This window comes from Rissa tridactyla, chromosome 6, assembly GCF_028500815.1.
Source record: "Rissa tridactyla isolate bRisTri1 chromosome 6, bRisTri1.patW.cur.20221130, whole genome shotgun sequence".
Taxonomy (NCBI): Eukaryota; Metazoa; Chordata; class Aves; order Charadriiformes; family Laridae; genus Rissa; species Rissa tridactyla.
In genome coordinates, this window is record NC_071471.1 from 62,043,093 (window position 1) to 62,059,953 (window position 16,861).

Genomic DNA, 16,861 nt, shown 5'->3' on the forward strand with positions numbered 1-16,861 from the left:
TAGCTATTTTTGTTATTTGACGCTGAACTATTTGGGGACACAGTATCCTGTGTGTGCCTGGCTCCATCACTTTTCTTCTTTATGGTTCTTTGCTGGGTTTTTTGGGTTCTGCCCGTGCCTTTGTTAATCTACCCTCCTAAAAATTAAATATTCTGGCTGTGAGTTCATGTAAACCAGAGAGCTGTTTCTGATTCATACTTATGCAAGTTAGAACAGCAGTTAGATCAGGATTTCGGTTTTAGCACGCAGACTCCTACAACTGGAAAACCAAAAAAGTCATTGCAAAAGTTGGGGGTTGTTTTTAATCATATTTGGAGATGCAGTAAGCATATAAATCTCAGCAGAAATATTAGCTTGGAGAGTTTGTTGCATAAGTGCTCGTTAAAACACGTCACATAGATGCTTTGAAAAAATCATCAGTTTTAATCTAAAATCACAAACATTTAATAACCTGGACATCAGCAACAGGAAGGTCAGCATTTTGCCAAGTTCATTGCCAAAATCACCCTTAGCTGACAGTTACACTAACACAGAATGCAACTCTAGCCGAGGGAAAAAACCGACACATACGATTTCTTCATGTGCATAAGTAACTGTGTTCCATATTAGGAGAACAGGAACTTGTATAACAGTTTGCACTTGTTCAGCTCCACTGCAAAATCCAGACTCTAAAACTATAAAACTGTGTTGTTTGGCCCAGCTACTGTTCTTCCTCTGTTATGGCAGTGCTCCAGAAATACTGTAAGGCTTGGACAGAAAACTGTTTATGTTGATTTCTTGAATAGGAAAGTCCGTGAACCTTAGTCTCAGCTCGTTGACAAGCAGTAATACACTCACCCATTTATTTCCATGTAGGACATACAGTGAAATACCTCAGCAGCCGAGCGAGGTGCCCTCTGGTAAGGCAGGGACCAGCTGGGGGCGAGGGGGCTGTGCTTCTGCCACACCAAATTGTGCCAAGCCAAACACTGTAGTATGGCAGAAAAAGGGAAAAAAAAACTTGACAAAAAGCAGATGTGGGGATCAGAAGTGTGGCTTTAAAGAGAACGAACAGAGAAAATTGTTGCAGAGTTTTAAGACCCCATGCTGAGTCTGAATGCTGAGTTGTACGCTGTATGTATTAAACACAGAAATAGTAGTGCCTAGTAAAACACACTTGATCCATTTTTACAAGTGATGTGATATAACTGTCTGTGCGAAGTAACACGTTCTTGTGACGATCCACCTCCTAATCCAGGGCCATGCATTAGTGTCATAGCTGTGCTCTTGCTGCCCTCTGAGCCATGAGTCACCATCTTTCACTTCCTCAAATAATTACAGGCAGCAGAAAGCGGCTGTTGCTTGGCCTCTCAAGGGCTTTCCCTGCTGCTCTAACAAGAAGGAAATTCACACAAAGCCACTTTTTCTATGGATGATCAGTGGACACCTGAGACTTCCTTTAAATCCCAGGCAAAGATAGCATGGCAGGCTAAACTTTCTGTTTCTGTGCATTGCCTCACCTGTCTGCCAGATCTTACCTTTCCTTTGCTGGAAGATCAGCCATCTATTAGCTACACAGCTCTGACCACCGCCTGGCCCTTGCTGAACCCAAAAACAAATAATATTCCAAAACTTTCTTCCTTGGGGGAAAGGATGTGAAACTCTGTTGTTTGTATTTCTCAGAATATAATGTGTGTAAGTCGATGTGTCTAAATAAGTACTGATTGCCATTCACTTTCAGAAGGTGCATTTGGTGTTATGTTACTACTAAGTAACTGTGTAAATGAAATACAGCCCGATTCTCTGCTGCCCTGCACCTGGTTAGTGCTCTCCATCTGCAGAGTACAAAGTACGTGATAAATGCAAATAACTTAAAATTTTCCAGTCACTGGTAGTAGTATTTTGTACCCATTTACAAGGCTATATACTTGTAAATGACTACGCCAGGTGCAGGGGGGAGGAGAACCTAACCCCCTCCAAAATTAATCTTTCCCCTGAATTAGGATTAATTTTTCAAAGAAGCCAGGATGTTTCTGCTTTCCTTGGTGCGTGTGTAAGTGTGTGTGTGTGTGTTGGGAGAAGGGTACACGGCAAACAGAGCCAGCGCAGGAGCAAGTATTGAAATGGTCTTTGACTTGGCCCTCTCTAATTGACAGAGCGTGTTGCAAAGCAAGGAAGAAGACCTGGAAGGAACAGTTTTGGTGTTACTTACTTGGTATGAGCAGCGCGATTTCTGCACCATCAGTCATCTGAAATGTCCTCCCAAAATACGTGCAGGTAAAACCTTTTTGTCACACTGTATCATCATGCGGCAATGCCAATCCTTAATCCTCTGATATTAGAGCAGTGGGTAAAGCCCTGCTGGGTAGGTCTCGATCCCGCTAACTTACTTACTTGGAAGAGGGGAGCCCAAAACTGATGATCCTTTATTAAAAGCAGGTTCCTTGGTTGGGCCCAGACCAGGGATTTGCTTTAGGGATGACTCTTGTTAGTCGAGAAGGTTTACATTGTTGGCTGGGGCACGCCCTCCTCTCCTGTTTTGTATCAGCTGACAGAGCCTATGTCTGATAAATGACTAATAACATTGCTGCAGAAGTGTTACTGGTGAGGGATTAAAATAATATGCACACTTTTTCCCCCTGCCCTTGGGAAGGGGAAAGATTTGATGTTTGTAAACCACTGCCGGAGCGGTGCTGCTCGCTCTTTACCACATTGCCCTTCCTTTCCCGAGCACAACCCCCGGGCCGAGCCCCCCGCCCGGGACACGGGGCTAAAACCGCTTGTGCCGGGGGCCGGGCTGTCCCCGGGCGGGGGTGTGGGTGCTCCCGCCCGGGACCGGGGGTGCTCCAACGGGCAGGTGCCGGCAGAGGGAGGGAGCGGGCCCGGCGCCCAGGTGGGGCCGACGGTGGGGGGGGGGGGGCCGGGCTAGGCCGGGCCGGGGGCGCCGCCCGCCCCTCCGGCCCCGCCAGCGCCGCCGAGGCTGCCGTGCGGCGCCGGCCGGTAGCGGCAGCCCTCCCGCAGGGCGGGCTCAGCCGCAGGGGGCTGCCTGTCCCGCCGTCGCCAGCCCGGCCGCAGCCCGGCGGGGAGGGGGGGGGGCGGTTGCCTCCAGAGCCGGTCCTCTGCCCCCTCCTTCCTTCCTTCCCTCCCGCCCGCCGCCGCGGCGGAGGGCTGTGCGGCCACCCGCGCCTGCCGCCGCCGGGGCCTCCCCGCATGGTCCCCGCCGCTGCCATGAGCCAGGCCCCGGCCCCCCGCGGCGCTGACCCGCCGGAGAGCGATGCCCGCAGCGGGGCGCCTAACCGGGGCACCGGCCGAGGGATGCCGCCGCCGCCCAGCCTGCCCCAGCTCCTCCACAAGTAAGAGCCGCCCCGCGTTCCGCCGGGCCGGGAGGGCGGGCGGGCAGGCGCGGGTCGCTCTCCCTCCCCGACGGCGGTGCCCCCCTTTTCCCTCCCCCGCCGGCAGACTGACAGCCGGGCGGGCGGAGGGTCGGCCCGGCACCGGCCGAGCGGTGCCCCGCGGGGCGCGTATCCCCTAAAGACAGGCACCGGTCCTGCTCTACGGTTTTCTGCCCGAAAAGCCGCTCGTGTCGGTTTTCCGAGGGCTTCCCTCCAGCACCGCTTCTCCTCCGGGCGGGGATCGGTCGGGAAAGTTTTCTTTGCCTTTCCGTGGTGGCTGCCGTGTGCCGTGCCCTGCAGCCGCTCTTCTGCCGGCGGGCTCGGGCGTCCCTCCTCATCAGGCCTGGAGCAAAGGGGCTCCTGTTGTGCCAGAAGCGATCGCATCTCTGCAAAACTGTCCCAGAAAATGTAACCTGTGCATGCGTGGAAGCCTAATTAATGAGGGCAGCGGTGCTAACGGCATTTTGCTATTTCGTTTTCCATCCGGAAAGAGAGGGAAAAAATACTTTTGCTATGCAGATGCAGTGGTGTGAGCGATACTTTTCTGTCTAAATGAGAATCATAAATGAGAATCATTTCTCGCTGAATGAGAAGCTTGAAGACAAACCAAATGCTCTGTAGTTACTACTTGAAGCAAGAGTAACACATAAATTGGTCTGTGCTGATTTTAGATGGTTGCATGCACTGTATCCGATTTTTCCCAAGTCATAACGTGTTAAAAGAGATAGGGGCTTTTAACACAGCAGTAAATCTACTAACGAACACTCAGTTATGGAGCCATTAGAATTGCCCTCTATTACTTTAAGACCTGTGGCTTGAGTTGACAAGCAGGACACTGGGCGCTGCGCAAGCGGCATAGGTTGAGAGACGCTTTTGAGGTTATGTCCCAGGGCACCAACTGGACTGAGCCTGTGTTCGGCCGTCAAGCGAAGCGCCCGTATGACAAAGCACTGTTGAGCTGCGGCCGCCTCGCAGCTGGGCTTGCGCTGTTTTCCTGCAACAACCCCTTCACGAAAGGCGCTGGCTTAGGCATTTGCCTTTATCAGTTTGTCAACAAAACCCAACAATGTAACTAACAGAGGAAACGCTTTCAATTCTCTCACTTGTATTTGCAAAATGCATAGTACATGTATATAAATATGTGTGTGCATGTATACTTTAACGTTACAGCAAACTTAGAGTATGAACTTTATTGTAAGGTGGGAATCATATTATCTTTTATAAATATGTATGAAACTGGAATTTTAAAGTTGCTGTGGGGTGTGGGCCATAAATTTATTGATGCTTGGTTTTCTTCTTGCCTGTTTGCTTTTAAATCATGTTTTGTAACTTAATTGTAAAAACGTTAACGGTTCTTGCTATCCACATTTTTATTCCTAATTGATAATATGGACTTGGGAGTTTGCATTGAAACTGAAACATTAATGGTCGCTCCCTAAGTCCGCTGGGCAGCTGCAGTGCTACATATGAATTATTGTGTAACCAGAAGGTAATTTACACTTACTCAAAATCAGTCTTAAATTTTAAACTACGGTCTCTAAAGACAGCTCTTGTTTTTTCATGTTTATCAAGACTTTATGTGGATGCATATTGCAAGTCAGATAGGTGAAGCTCTCAAGACTGCTTCATGATTGTATTTCTAATGCAGCGCATGTTATGTACAAAGGCATCGCGTTTTTGCTGGTCGTGCCTGCTAGGAAGTAATAGGTAGGAAAACTTGAGATGGTTTCCTTTCGAGCCTGTCTTTAATGGAAAGATTTGAGAGAGGTGCCATGTTTCTGACCGTTCTTTGTCGGTGATGTGACGCAGAATGGCAAGTGTCAAACGTCTCCATCTAAGGTCCTGCAACTTGATCATACGGTTTTGTAACCGTGCGGCATAATTTGGTGTGCGCCTTTATGTTTACCTGATAATTAATAAATCTCCACCCTGCATTTAATTAGAAATGCTGGCAAATTATATTTTGCTTTACTGATGATAACTTGGTGTTTTATAATCTGAATTGGATATTCAGTGATTGTTAGGAAGTGAGATGTTAGGGAATATCTTAAATTGCTCTTCTGAATTTACTTCTAATATGCTAGAGCAGTTATTACAACTGACAAAATAGGATGAAAAGGAAAGCAGTGGTTCTTCTACAAAATGAAGTCATGGTTTCATTACTAGGAAAGAAAACACTGACCTTTTTTCCCAAGCATTTTGATTTTCTTGACTGTTCGTTTTTTTTTTTTTTAAACAATTGCCATCTTTTTGCTTTGCGAGATGCAGTAAACAAGTGTGCAGTCGCAGAATTCTAATGCAGAGCGGTGTTGGTCAGAATACTGTGTGGTGTTTAACTGGATCTCCCTGTTTCAACACTTCTATTTTTCCTTATACCATTTAAACTTAAAAAGCTCTCTGGATTCCTTCTTTCTTCCCCCCATACTTTTGTTAGAAATTTTTACAGATATTAGGTGAAGGCCAATATAATTTAAAAAAAATTACTTCCTACACTGTGAACTCTTAGCATTGAACAGGGGTTAAAATTTAGCGAAACCGGAGATCTGAAATGTTTTTGGTAGCAGCTACATTGGCTGAACTTGTGCAACGCAGGTAGCGTGTACCATATTCTTTTAATATCTCTCTGCTTTAACATTTATAATGTAATTTTAATATTAAAATATAGCTGAATCCCTAGTTTGAAATTCCTTGCTGATAGTACCCGAATACAATAAGATATAAATTGAAATACGCTGTCTACATGTTGTATTTTTCCCCCGAGTGATAACGTCATTTCAGTTGATAATAAAGGTCCAATCGTAAGATTTACAGAGCAGTTGAAGCTTTCTCTCTGCGCAGGTTGTTGTGATGTTTGATTGGAAAATACTTCTTATTTTCCAAAAGTAAAAGCCTTATTGCCGTCGAACCCCTTAGGTTGTAGAACTGAGAATGAAAAGCTGGTGCGGAAGGGAAACCTGAATTTACACACTACGGAGGATGATTTACAAAACCATATGCTTGCATATGAAATAAAGCAGAAGACTCAGAAGGAGGAGGACAGTTGTGATGGTGTTGGTTAGTGTTCATAACCGGTTTCTACCACAGTTGTGGGGAAGGAGAGGAAATGCAGGGTAGGTCCTGTAGCACCAACAAGTGAAACACGTATGGGAATCTCTGAAAAGACCTGAAATACCAGTTCTGCACAGAAAGGTTTTAATACGTTTTTGGAACTGCTGTTTTGGGTTGGTTTCTTTTTCCTCTTTAGGTAAGTCTGCTCTTATGAGAAGATTTTAGTTTATAATTTGGAGGTGGTATTGCAAAATGTAATTTTTAGATGACAGCTCACTGTGACACATTTTAGCACCTGCTGTTAGATTGGCTGGAGTGCCTAAGCAGCATGAGAGAGTGGAGGCTCCTATTAATAATTCCAGGTGTGTGATTCATTGCAGTCTGATGGAGCAACTAACTGGAAATAACTGAGAGAAAGGACTGAGTGGTGGCCCTGTGCTAACTATAAAGATGTTGCACGAAGAGTGCTTTCTGTGAAAGTTCTCACTTAAAACATGCCGCAAGTAAACTCCATAATTATAGGAGACCTAATTGTATTGAAATGCAATCGCTTTGTATGTTTTAATGGCTGGTTGCATGCTTTCAGTTCTAATGATTTGTCATGGGTAATATCTGTCCAGTGGAAATTTTAGCCAGTTTTTAAACTCCCAGCGTTGGTATAGGAGCATAAGTTTATTTTACAAATTGAATACAATGTCTTAAAACAATGAGGGGAAAACCAAAGTTAATAATTTTTTTTTCCTAAGGGGTTGTGCCCTGGGGATTTTGAGCTCCTCTGGAAGGAAGATGGAATTTTCAACATCTGCGCCCGAGTCATCATCAGTTTGTGCCAGTTCTGGGGGCAGACAGGAGTAAGCAGGCTGGTGCTGAATGCTTTGAGTCTTTTATTTCCTATAGCAGTGAGGAGGAAACTTGTTGGGAAAAATAACCTCCAACTTATATTTTTTTTTAAATTTAAACCCATTAGGTTCAAGCATGTGCTTTTTATTTGCTTCCTTGTGTGTTTATTTTGTGTAAAGTGGGGGGGTTTCTTTTTCTTTTTTCTTTTTCTTTTTTTTTCCCCAACTCAAGGTCTCTCAGGAGAGATAAAATATGAAATGTACTCCCATTATATACATTAGTCATGGCAAATAGTTTGGCATATATGGCAAAGGCTAAACTGATACTTAACAAGGGGACATTAGGAGAAACAGTGGCTTTACTGTTTCTCTTCTTACTGTTACTGATCCAGGCTTTCCATATTCATTTGCCATTTAAAGTACATCTCCAAAATCTTGAGTTGCTTCCCTACCCGACAGAGCCGTGAAAACTCATGGAGTTTGTGTTTTAACAACAGTAATGGTTCCAAACGGAGATGAAAACAAAACAGAAAGTGCTGTAGCTGTCTTAGCTGAGAAGCTTTACCAAAGCGAGGGATGGGAGCTGTAAATGCAAACTGCGTGGTGTAGGATTCGCCAGAGAATGTGGGAACTAAACCCATCTTATTATGCTCCTCCTTGTGTTTCCCATTCACTGTCTCTGTATGTTATGAAATACACAGCGAGGGAACCTCCGTTTTCTTGGAATACTCTGGCTCCTTGTTGTGTAATGATTGAGAGTCTTCTCAGAGGTCACCTGATTAAAATCAGGACTTAAAATGTGTATACCAAATGTGTGTGCATGGGGGCGCAGGGACAGGGACACCCGGGGCTCCTTCACTTTTAAGTTTATTTGCTTACAAAAAGTAGCATCAGTGATGATAATTACCTTCAAGTCAGGTAATTAAAATATCTCTTTCCTCTTAATATTTCTTTTTCTTAACATGTCATTTAAAATACTTTTTAAAAAATAATTTCTTTTTTGATGGAAACCAATGACCCCTCCTGTGTATATCAGGTGTGGCTCAAAGCTTAAAGATGGATATTCGCTGTTTTAACCAAAAATTACCGAAAACGTGGGTTTCTTTGTCTTGAAATCTTTTGTGTTTGTCTGGGTTTTTTTCTGTTCGTTGGTGTTTTTTTTTTTAAAAAAACTGTCATTTAAAACACAAGCTTATTGTGAGAAAAGCACCATAAAATTGAATTTATGGCTTGAACAGAGAGCACAGAGGTACAAGGTGGAAAGGGGTCAGAAAAAAGAATTTAGACGTAATGCGTTGCATGCAAACATCTCCATGTAATCTGGCTTGGATTATTAGTTATCAATAAACTCTTAGTTGCCCAGAAATGTCAAAATTCTTTCACATATTTTAGTGGAGAGAGAGATAACAGCAGTGATATCAAATTTAGTAAAAGGTTAAATAATACATACTTTATAAGAAGCAATGTAATAAGTGGGTTTTGGACCACAACACATGGAAATGGAGTGCTCTTTATTGAAATTAAGTTGCCTGGATGTGGTTCTCTTACGGCAAATTTAATACTACTGTTCCCATCAATGGGAAGGCAAGGAAATGTGTTCTTTTGGTTTTCCTCTTAATTCAGCCCTTGTCAATTCAAAGCTCCATGCACCTGACAGTGAGTAGTTACGTGTGACTACTGCTACGCTGTGGTGATGATGCTAAAATCTTTCTGATGCCATTTGTAGGAAAGGAAAATGGAGTTGGGTAAAAACCTCAATACCTTTTAGTTCTGTTCCTTTCTGGGGGCTGTCAAAATAAGAGGAACTAGATCTTCAAAGATGTATTTATACTTCATAGAGAACTGCAGAAATTTATTTAGGAGGGTAAAAAAATGGATTGTTTGCATGAAATAGTAATTTTAGTCACTTTAAAATACTCCTTCAAATAGAATCTGCTTTTTCTGAAGAGTAAGCTGTCTTGATTATTTTTTTAATTTAAACAAACTCCTTTGATCTGATTTGCAGCTAGACACTTTATCAGACTGACTTCATTCCCCTGAATATTATCCCCCCCCACCTTTTTCCCCCTCTTCATCCTTTGTAACATTTTATAGTTGATTTAAGGATGTAATCGCTCTGTTAGCCTCTGCCCCTCTATGTCCAGCTGCTTTCTCTTTGTCACACTAATGACCCGTCACAGTGAAGCTGTCACTTGACACACTGAGTGAAACAAGGAAGCCTGCCCCTTTGGGTTTTAGAAACGTCTAATATCTGTCCTGTTCTGACAACTCAAGCCTTGCCCATTTTACAAATGCCTCTTGCCTATTTAGAAAAAATTCCAAATAAAAGCACTGGGTATTCTGTTGCAGGGAGGGGGCAAAGGCTTGTTTTCTTAAAGGATCAGTATTTATGAGTGCACAGGCAATTATTTTCTTGCAGGCTTACTGCATTTGTGTGTGCGTGTATGTAAACTTGTGAAATGTGAGTTTATCTGATATTAATTGTACCACAGGCCACGTATTTATGTTGTACATCTGAGGAACTACAAGGAAGATGGATTTGTTTTTAGTTTTCTGCATGTCCGTGTTGGGAGATGAGCTGAATGGGCAGCCGAGAGGGTTGGGGTGGAGTTGCGCTGTGTTGCATTAAGTGTTGCTGTTCAGATTTGTCCTCCATCATCTCCATTGTTTAAAGACATGCAGGTGTTTCACCAGCCTTTGCAGAATGCTCCAAAGATGCCACAAGCCCTGGCTAACTCTGGAGGTGATACAAATCTGTCACTATGCTGGCTGTGAAGTGTAGTCCATCTCCTGCACAGTTTAAACTCTAACGAAATGTTAATGATGCTGACTGCTTTAAGAGGGCTGGGAGAATATTCTGCTTCATTACTTCTGGATATACTTCTTACTAGGAAAAGACAGTGGCAGGATAAGGAAGTGTTTAACTCCTGTTACCTTGAGTAATGTCTTCTGCTGGCCAGGATGGACAGAGAAAATGGTATTGTGGGCAGGTTATGAGCAAGCTCCCTGGCTGATTTCTGATCACCTGGTCCCTTCCCTGGCTTACTGGCTTTTCTAGTCTTAGCTTTCCTCAATTTGCCATAAATCTTGTGATTTTTTGTACACTAGGCTGCAGATCATTAGAATTCAGGCAATGTAAAATGTCTTGAATTTGGTAGTGTCAAAAGCTACAGTTTCATATGTCAGTGGTATTTCTCCTGGAGGGGGGAGACGTGTGAGTTGATGGTGTCTGGGAGCTAGGGCCGCTTCTTTGGAAACGTGCAGGAGTCGCTCTTGCGTTTTTACTTACGTTTGAATCTTTGTTTTAAGAAATAGACTTTAAGTACCTCTGCAACAAGTGGCTTGATGGCTGACGTTTCGTTTACTCTTCCGTGGGCTTTTGCGTATTGTGTAGTTGAAAAGCAGCGGTAAACTCACCACAGTCTCTTTCTGCAGTCAGAGAATCACAGAATGGTAGGGTTGGAAGGGACCTCTGGAGATCATCTAGTCCAACCCCCCTGCCAGAGCAGGTTGCACAGGAACACGTCCAGGCGGGTTTTGAATGTCTCCAGAGATGGAGACTCCACCACCTCTCTGGGCAGCCTGTTCCAGTGCTCTGCCACCCTCAGAGTAAAGAAGTTCCTTCTCATGTTTAGGTGGAACTTCCTATGTTCAAGTTTGTGCCCATTACCTCTTGTCCTGTCGCTGGGCACCACTGAAAAGAGCCTGGCCCCATTCTCCTGACACCCACCCTTTAAATATTTACAAGCGTTGATAAGATCCCTCCTCAATCGTCTTTTTTCCAGACTGAAGAACCCAAATCCCTCAGCCTTTCTTCATAAGAGAGGTGTTCCAATCCCCTAATCATCTCTGTAGCCCTTTGCTGTACCCTCTCCAGCAGTTCCCTGTCCTTCTTAAAGGACAGTAAGAAATATTATTTCTATCTCTGCTGATTAACATGTTCTTCTCTTACAGGAAGATGTGCTAAGTAATTTTATTAGGTTGACGACGCATACAGTTCATTACACTGACCAACATTTATTGTTCTCTTTTTGGCCTCAGTTTTTTAAAAAACTGTGAAATAATATTGCAAAATACTTATTGAGAACAAAATGCTGTATAATGCTTTAATAATGTCTTTTTTCACTGTGCCTTCTGCTCTGCCTGGAACTAGAGTGAGAGCAGATTAACTTCTGGTACAGAGAAGTTTGCTCCAGTCCCTGCAGAGCTGTGCATACCTATGTGTGTTTGTGTGGTTTGCAGTCTGGATGCCACTCCAGAGATTGTCAGAGATTTCCTCCGCTCGCCCACATAAAATTCTTTGTTAGATGTTACGCACAATTCAGACTGAGGATGGCATTTAGAGAAAAGATGGCTCTTGTCTTCTGAAACTGTGGAGAGAAATATTAGCAAATTAGGGTGAGACTTTTTTTTTCAGTGCTAGGCTTTTCTTATCTTCCAAACTCTTCCATTAACACATCTTAACATTAACACCTCTGCTATCCATGTGCTCTGCGCCATCCATTTGTGCCCCACTCATGGCACATTCTTGTAAGGTCACCTACAGCTTTCCACCATCCTGCCAACCGATAACCAAACATTGGGCTCTCTTCTTTATTCACCGCTTTATTCAAGGTCACTATTCTATCCTGTAGCAACAACTTTTCTTCATGGTACAGGCAGGGCTTACCCTTTTGCCAGCATCTTTCTGTTGGCTCTCTTTGAGATGGCCCAAGAGGTTTGCCTCAGGTTATTTTGAATTGCATTACACTTTGGAAAGTGTCGCTGTTGTGTCTAGAGGTGAAAATGTTTGTAAGTAAAACAGAAGAATAGTGGTTGACTGGGATGGCGTTTATAGAGCAAACACTCAAAGGCAAAGATTGTAAACAAAAGAATAAAAGTTCTGTGATACTTGAATTCAAGTCAACTCCTGTATTTTCTGCACTGTTTTCGATATTATTTGAACATACCTTCTCTTTTCCAGCTCCTGGAGAAGTAAAAAGTGCTGACTAATTACTTCAAATTTGACAATAAAATTTAAGTTAATCGCATATCAGTGATTGGTAGATCAGACTTCTAAAAGACAAGGGATCACTACTGTTCAGCCTAGGTTTTGCTGGTTTTCTCCATTGCAAAATATTAAAGGATTGCATTTCCTTCAAAAAAAAGGAGTAAAATGGAAATTGGCAAGGGCTGGAAGTGATTTAGTCATTTTGTTTAGATGGTTAAAGTATATCTGTGCAGAGTAAAGCAACACATCTTATATATTATATCAATATGTTAGGTGGCCAAGCCAGTTTGCTTGTCAGTGGTAGATAAGACTTAAATTCCTTTTTGGTTATAGTGTATATACTATGAGACTGATCTTGCAAAGCCTTATCCATACATATGAGAATTATTTATGTGTGTAAGGCTTTAGAAGATCAGATCTTACCATCTAAGTCTGCAAGGCTTCATGACTATTTACTGCTTGGTTAGTTGGGTTTTTTTTTTGCCAGGTCACTAGGAATCCTGCACAGAAATGTTAAGAACAGTAATTGCTGATAGGAGAGACCTAATACAGTAAAAGCCAAAGAAAATAACAGAAAGTTACCTTGTGTTCCAGCATTGAAACCTCTCTTTTAAAAGAGAGCAGGAAGCTGTGCAGGGAGGAGTATGGATCCATGCTCCTTTGTGCTTCTTAAAAGCATGTTAATGACCTGACATGTTTTAAAACCAATACTCTGGAGTGTCAGAGCCTCACTAGCTATAGGGATTTGTAGAGTTGGAGGTGGAGAGGGGTTTACAAAGAGCCCGTCAGCTCCTCTGCACGGCACTGCATTTACAGGAGGCCATCACTGCTGTCTTCCAATTTGTGCTGATCGTTCAGGAGAAAAAAGGCACGGTCTTACCTCTCTCATCTAAATTGGCTACTTACTGTGTTTTCCGTGTAAGTTCTCAGGATTTCTTTTATTGTTGTTGTTACATTTGCTGCAGTTTTTTAATGGAACAATGTGAAAATAACAGATACAATTTTGTGGTATTTCCCCCTATATTCAAAGGAGCTTTTATAAATTTCATGAAAAACCCATTTTATCCTAATCCATATGGCAAAGACATAAAATATCAGCAACTAAGATTATGGATTGCTGGCATAGTTTATGGGAGAATCTGCTCTAAGCTGCAAGACAGCCATTTGTAGCCTTTTCTGTACAACATACTGTCTCATACTGTGCATTTTGGCAGTACTTGGCACTGCTCTGTTTGTAATCTCCCTCTGCTCTGTAGAATATAAGACCCTTTTACACAAAGATACAAACACACAGGAGAGAGACTCCCCATGCATTTCTTATCGATCTGTTTAGTATGATAGATTCTTCTTTTGTGTGTCCTTCTTTGAAGCATTAAAAGCTCTTGTTTTGCTTTGGTGCTTCTATAATTTCAAGCTGTATTATGTGAAAGTTGGTAGCAGTGTTCTAAAGCCGAGGACTTGATTGGCAAGTTTTAGCTGTGAGTAAATTTTCACAGCTGATCCATAAATCCCTGACAGACCATTAGGAGCTTCAGAGCGGCTCTGGCAAGCTCCCCTACAATAATTGTAGTTTTAAGTTTGTTATATTTAGTTTTCTCACCTCTTAGCTGGATGCCTGGGGGACCTCACTAGAAGCAAACCAGCTTTGTATCTACTTTTTCCTCCAAGTGGGCAGTTTGTACAAATAGCACAGCGTGGGAAGAGGGCTTGCTGGTTGACTCCCAGTGGACAAGGCAGAGACTGTCCAAGGGTCTGACTTGTGAGAAATGGACCCCAGATCTGGGGTTAGACATTTCAGTAATTCGAGCAGACTTGGAGTACATCACTTCTCGCCCAACACCTCCAGCACCTGCTCTTAATAACAGAATCATCAAGGGAGGCAGAAAAAATGCTTCTTCAAGCTAACATGGCAGAGTCGTATATAACTCTGTGAGACAGAGAGACAGCTCTTTATTTAAATTCCCTGAGGTAATTGTACTTATTTATCTGTAGCAAAGCTGGCAGAGTGACCAGCTTTTAGGAGTGACCACTGCTCTAAGAACAGAACTGCATGGGTGGCAGCGGTGAGAACAGCAGGCGTTTCTTTTGGGTGCCAGGGTTTGATGGTAATGATGTTGCTGGAACAGCTGGAAGCCTGGCTTCAAGACCACAACCCCTTTGGGCTCACTGCTCTATATGTATGCAGTAAAAACAGTGCTATAGTGACTATATTGCATCTTTGGTAAGCCCTGGAGAATGCCCCACTAGGCAGCCTAATAAACCCAGAGGAGAGGTTCCTATCGTTCCCTGGATTTGGATCCTGCTGGGTTTGGAAGCAAACTCAGACTATGCTCCTTGTTTGAGCAATTAATGAATATTTTGTACGTTTCCTTTTGAAATCTGAACTGCTTTGCCAAGGATGTACTTGCCACTTGGTGGAGTCTGGTGTATTACCTTGCTGAAAGGACAAGGGGACTGTGTAGAAGGAAGGGGTGTGTCTGCACGGTGAACTCTTCCAAAGGGATCTTTTTTCCCTTTCTAGAAGAGGGAAAGATAAATTGAATCTCTCTGTCCTCTGCTACATAAAACCAGTCTCATACCTATAACCCATGAATGATTTCCTTACACAGGAGGGTGATGGAGAAGCATTATCTGAACTATTTATGACAAGGAAAGGAAGAAGAATTGTTGGTGGTCTTTTAATTGAATTTTCAAATAATTTTTTTTTTAGAGCAAGTAAAGCAGAAATTTCATTAATATTAAAAGCTCCTTCAAACAAAAATTCCTTCGTGTTAAAATTTTAATTTAGGAGGATCAGAAGCTTTGTTGATTAGGGCCTTCTTAGGATAAGGATACAGTAAGTAACTATAAATAGCGATACAGTGAGCCATGATCTCGCCCTACAAACTTTGTCTTGAACTTAAGCAGGAGAAGGTAAAAATATCAGCTGACAACCTTCTTGCAAGGAGGCATCTCTGATTAAAATAGAGGGATCTTCAGTAAAAGAAACGGAATTGGTCATCTCTTCAACCCTTAGTTTCAAGTGCTTTAACTTCATTTGATGCAAGAAGTCAAGTGGAAGATGTCATTCCTTTGGTGGGAATAGAGTGTTGTTGATGCGTGGGCCAGTTTTGGCATCTGACACTTAAACTAGAAATGCTAGGAGTGATAAGAGTAAATGAGCTAATTACATGTGTACAAATGAAATGCACAGTATGCTTTGGCTGGAAGAAAAGACAATGCTCTTCATCTGTATATTGTAATGGAAAAGGTTTTCAGAACAATATGGAACTTCTAACATGAATTGGGATTGGGGTAGGATTATGGAAAAAATACGGCAATTAAAAAGGCAAAATGGTGTTAAGATTAAAAACAGAAGATATCAGGTATATGGGTGTAAGCAAACTACATGCATTTCCTAGATTCACCTGCGTAAGTGTTGTGCTGTGCTTTATTTTCTCAGGAACTGAATGGATGGGAAGCAGGTCACTAAGAGGACAGTATGAACCTCCTACGCCTTTGGGCAAACAGTTCACTAAGATAGTGAGCTACAGATGAGAGCAGCAGGGCATCCTCGCCTAGTCATTGCTGCCCGGCAGGGTGCTAATGCAAACTTCTACTAACTCGCGTTTCATCTCCCTGGCAAATAAAATTTGTGAATGCTTATTCACAGAAGTAGCTGGAGTGAATCAGTGACCAGTATTTACACATGTTAAGAAGTTCATAGGCAGAACCTAAGATGAATCCATAATTAAAGACTAAACATAAGAGGGGGTGAATGAATGTGGAGTCTAACTGCTGATTATTGCTCTAAAATACAAGCAAGGAAATGCAATTGTGGAAGAAGAGGGGAGAGTTTAGCAGGCTTGTTTTCACTGTGGGGTTAACTCAGACTCCTGCCTAGGAGCCATTACCATCTATCAAGCAAAATTAGTCTTAGTTAAGAAGGTACTTTTGAGACAGTTGAGGATTTGGGGGAGAATCCGACCTTCACTTGGATAGCTGTCACTTTGGGAAGAATATGTTGGAAAAATAATATGCATGCTGGTTATCCTTCATTTCCACCATTCCCTGAAGGACAGAAAAGTTCTCCATGTGATGCTATTGACCAGGAGGGGTTTCAGCCCTGCCGCGCTGTGAGAATTTGCCAAACTGAAACAGCGTTGGATGGGCCGGGACCTGCTGAGGGGAAGCTTGTGTTTGGGTTAGGTTAATCAGAGATATGTCAGGAAGGTGAAGTGTGTGAAGGAGCCATACCCAGAAGAAGAATCAGTCTTTCTTTATGCAGGGAAAAGCCTATGTATTTCTCCCCAGCTTCTTTGGGAAAACCTGGGCATTATGCCAGCATTAAGTCAAACAAATTTTCTTTTTTTTTCTTCTTCCCTTTTCTCCAATGTAGTCTTGGTCTACCTGGTATCAACGTTTTCTTTTCCAGCTATTAATTAAAATGAGAATGAAGTGAAACTTATCTCAAGGTGCAAACTTGGTCGTTCGCTTTTCCTTCCTCATCAGAGAAAAAGTGGCGTACTTACAGCTTTACTAATTGCAAGAGCTGACTGATGGGAAAACTAGGGAAGTGTCTTTTCCTCTGTGGATGTTATTTACCCATGAAGTGGCTGGGGCACTTGCAGGTT

General features: G+C 42.8%; 1 protein-coding gene across 1 annotated transcript in view; it reads left to right on the top strand.

The window, feature by feature from the left end:
* Positions 1 to 3,037: 3,037 nt before the first annotated feature.
* The window catches only part of RBM20 (RNA binding motif protein 20), a 107,616-nt gene continuing 93,792 nt past the window's right edge, over positions 3,038 to 16,861 (top strand). Inside the window, 1 exon segment of the mRNA XM_054207297.1 lies at positions 3,038 to 3,332. Coding sequence (XP_054063272.1) covers positions 3,190 to 3,332 — 143 coding nt within the window. The 5' untranslated portion in view covers positions 3,038 to 3,189.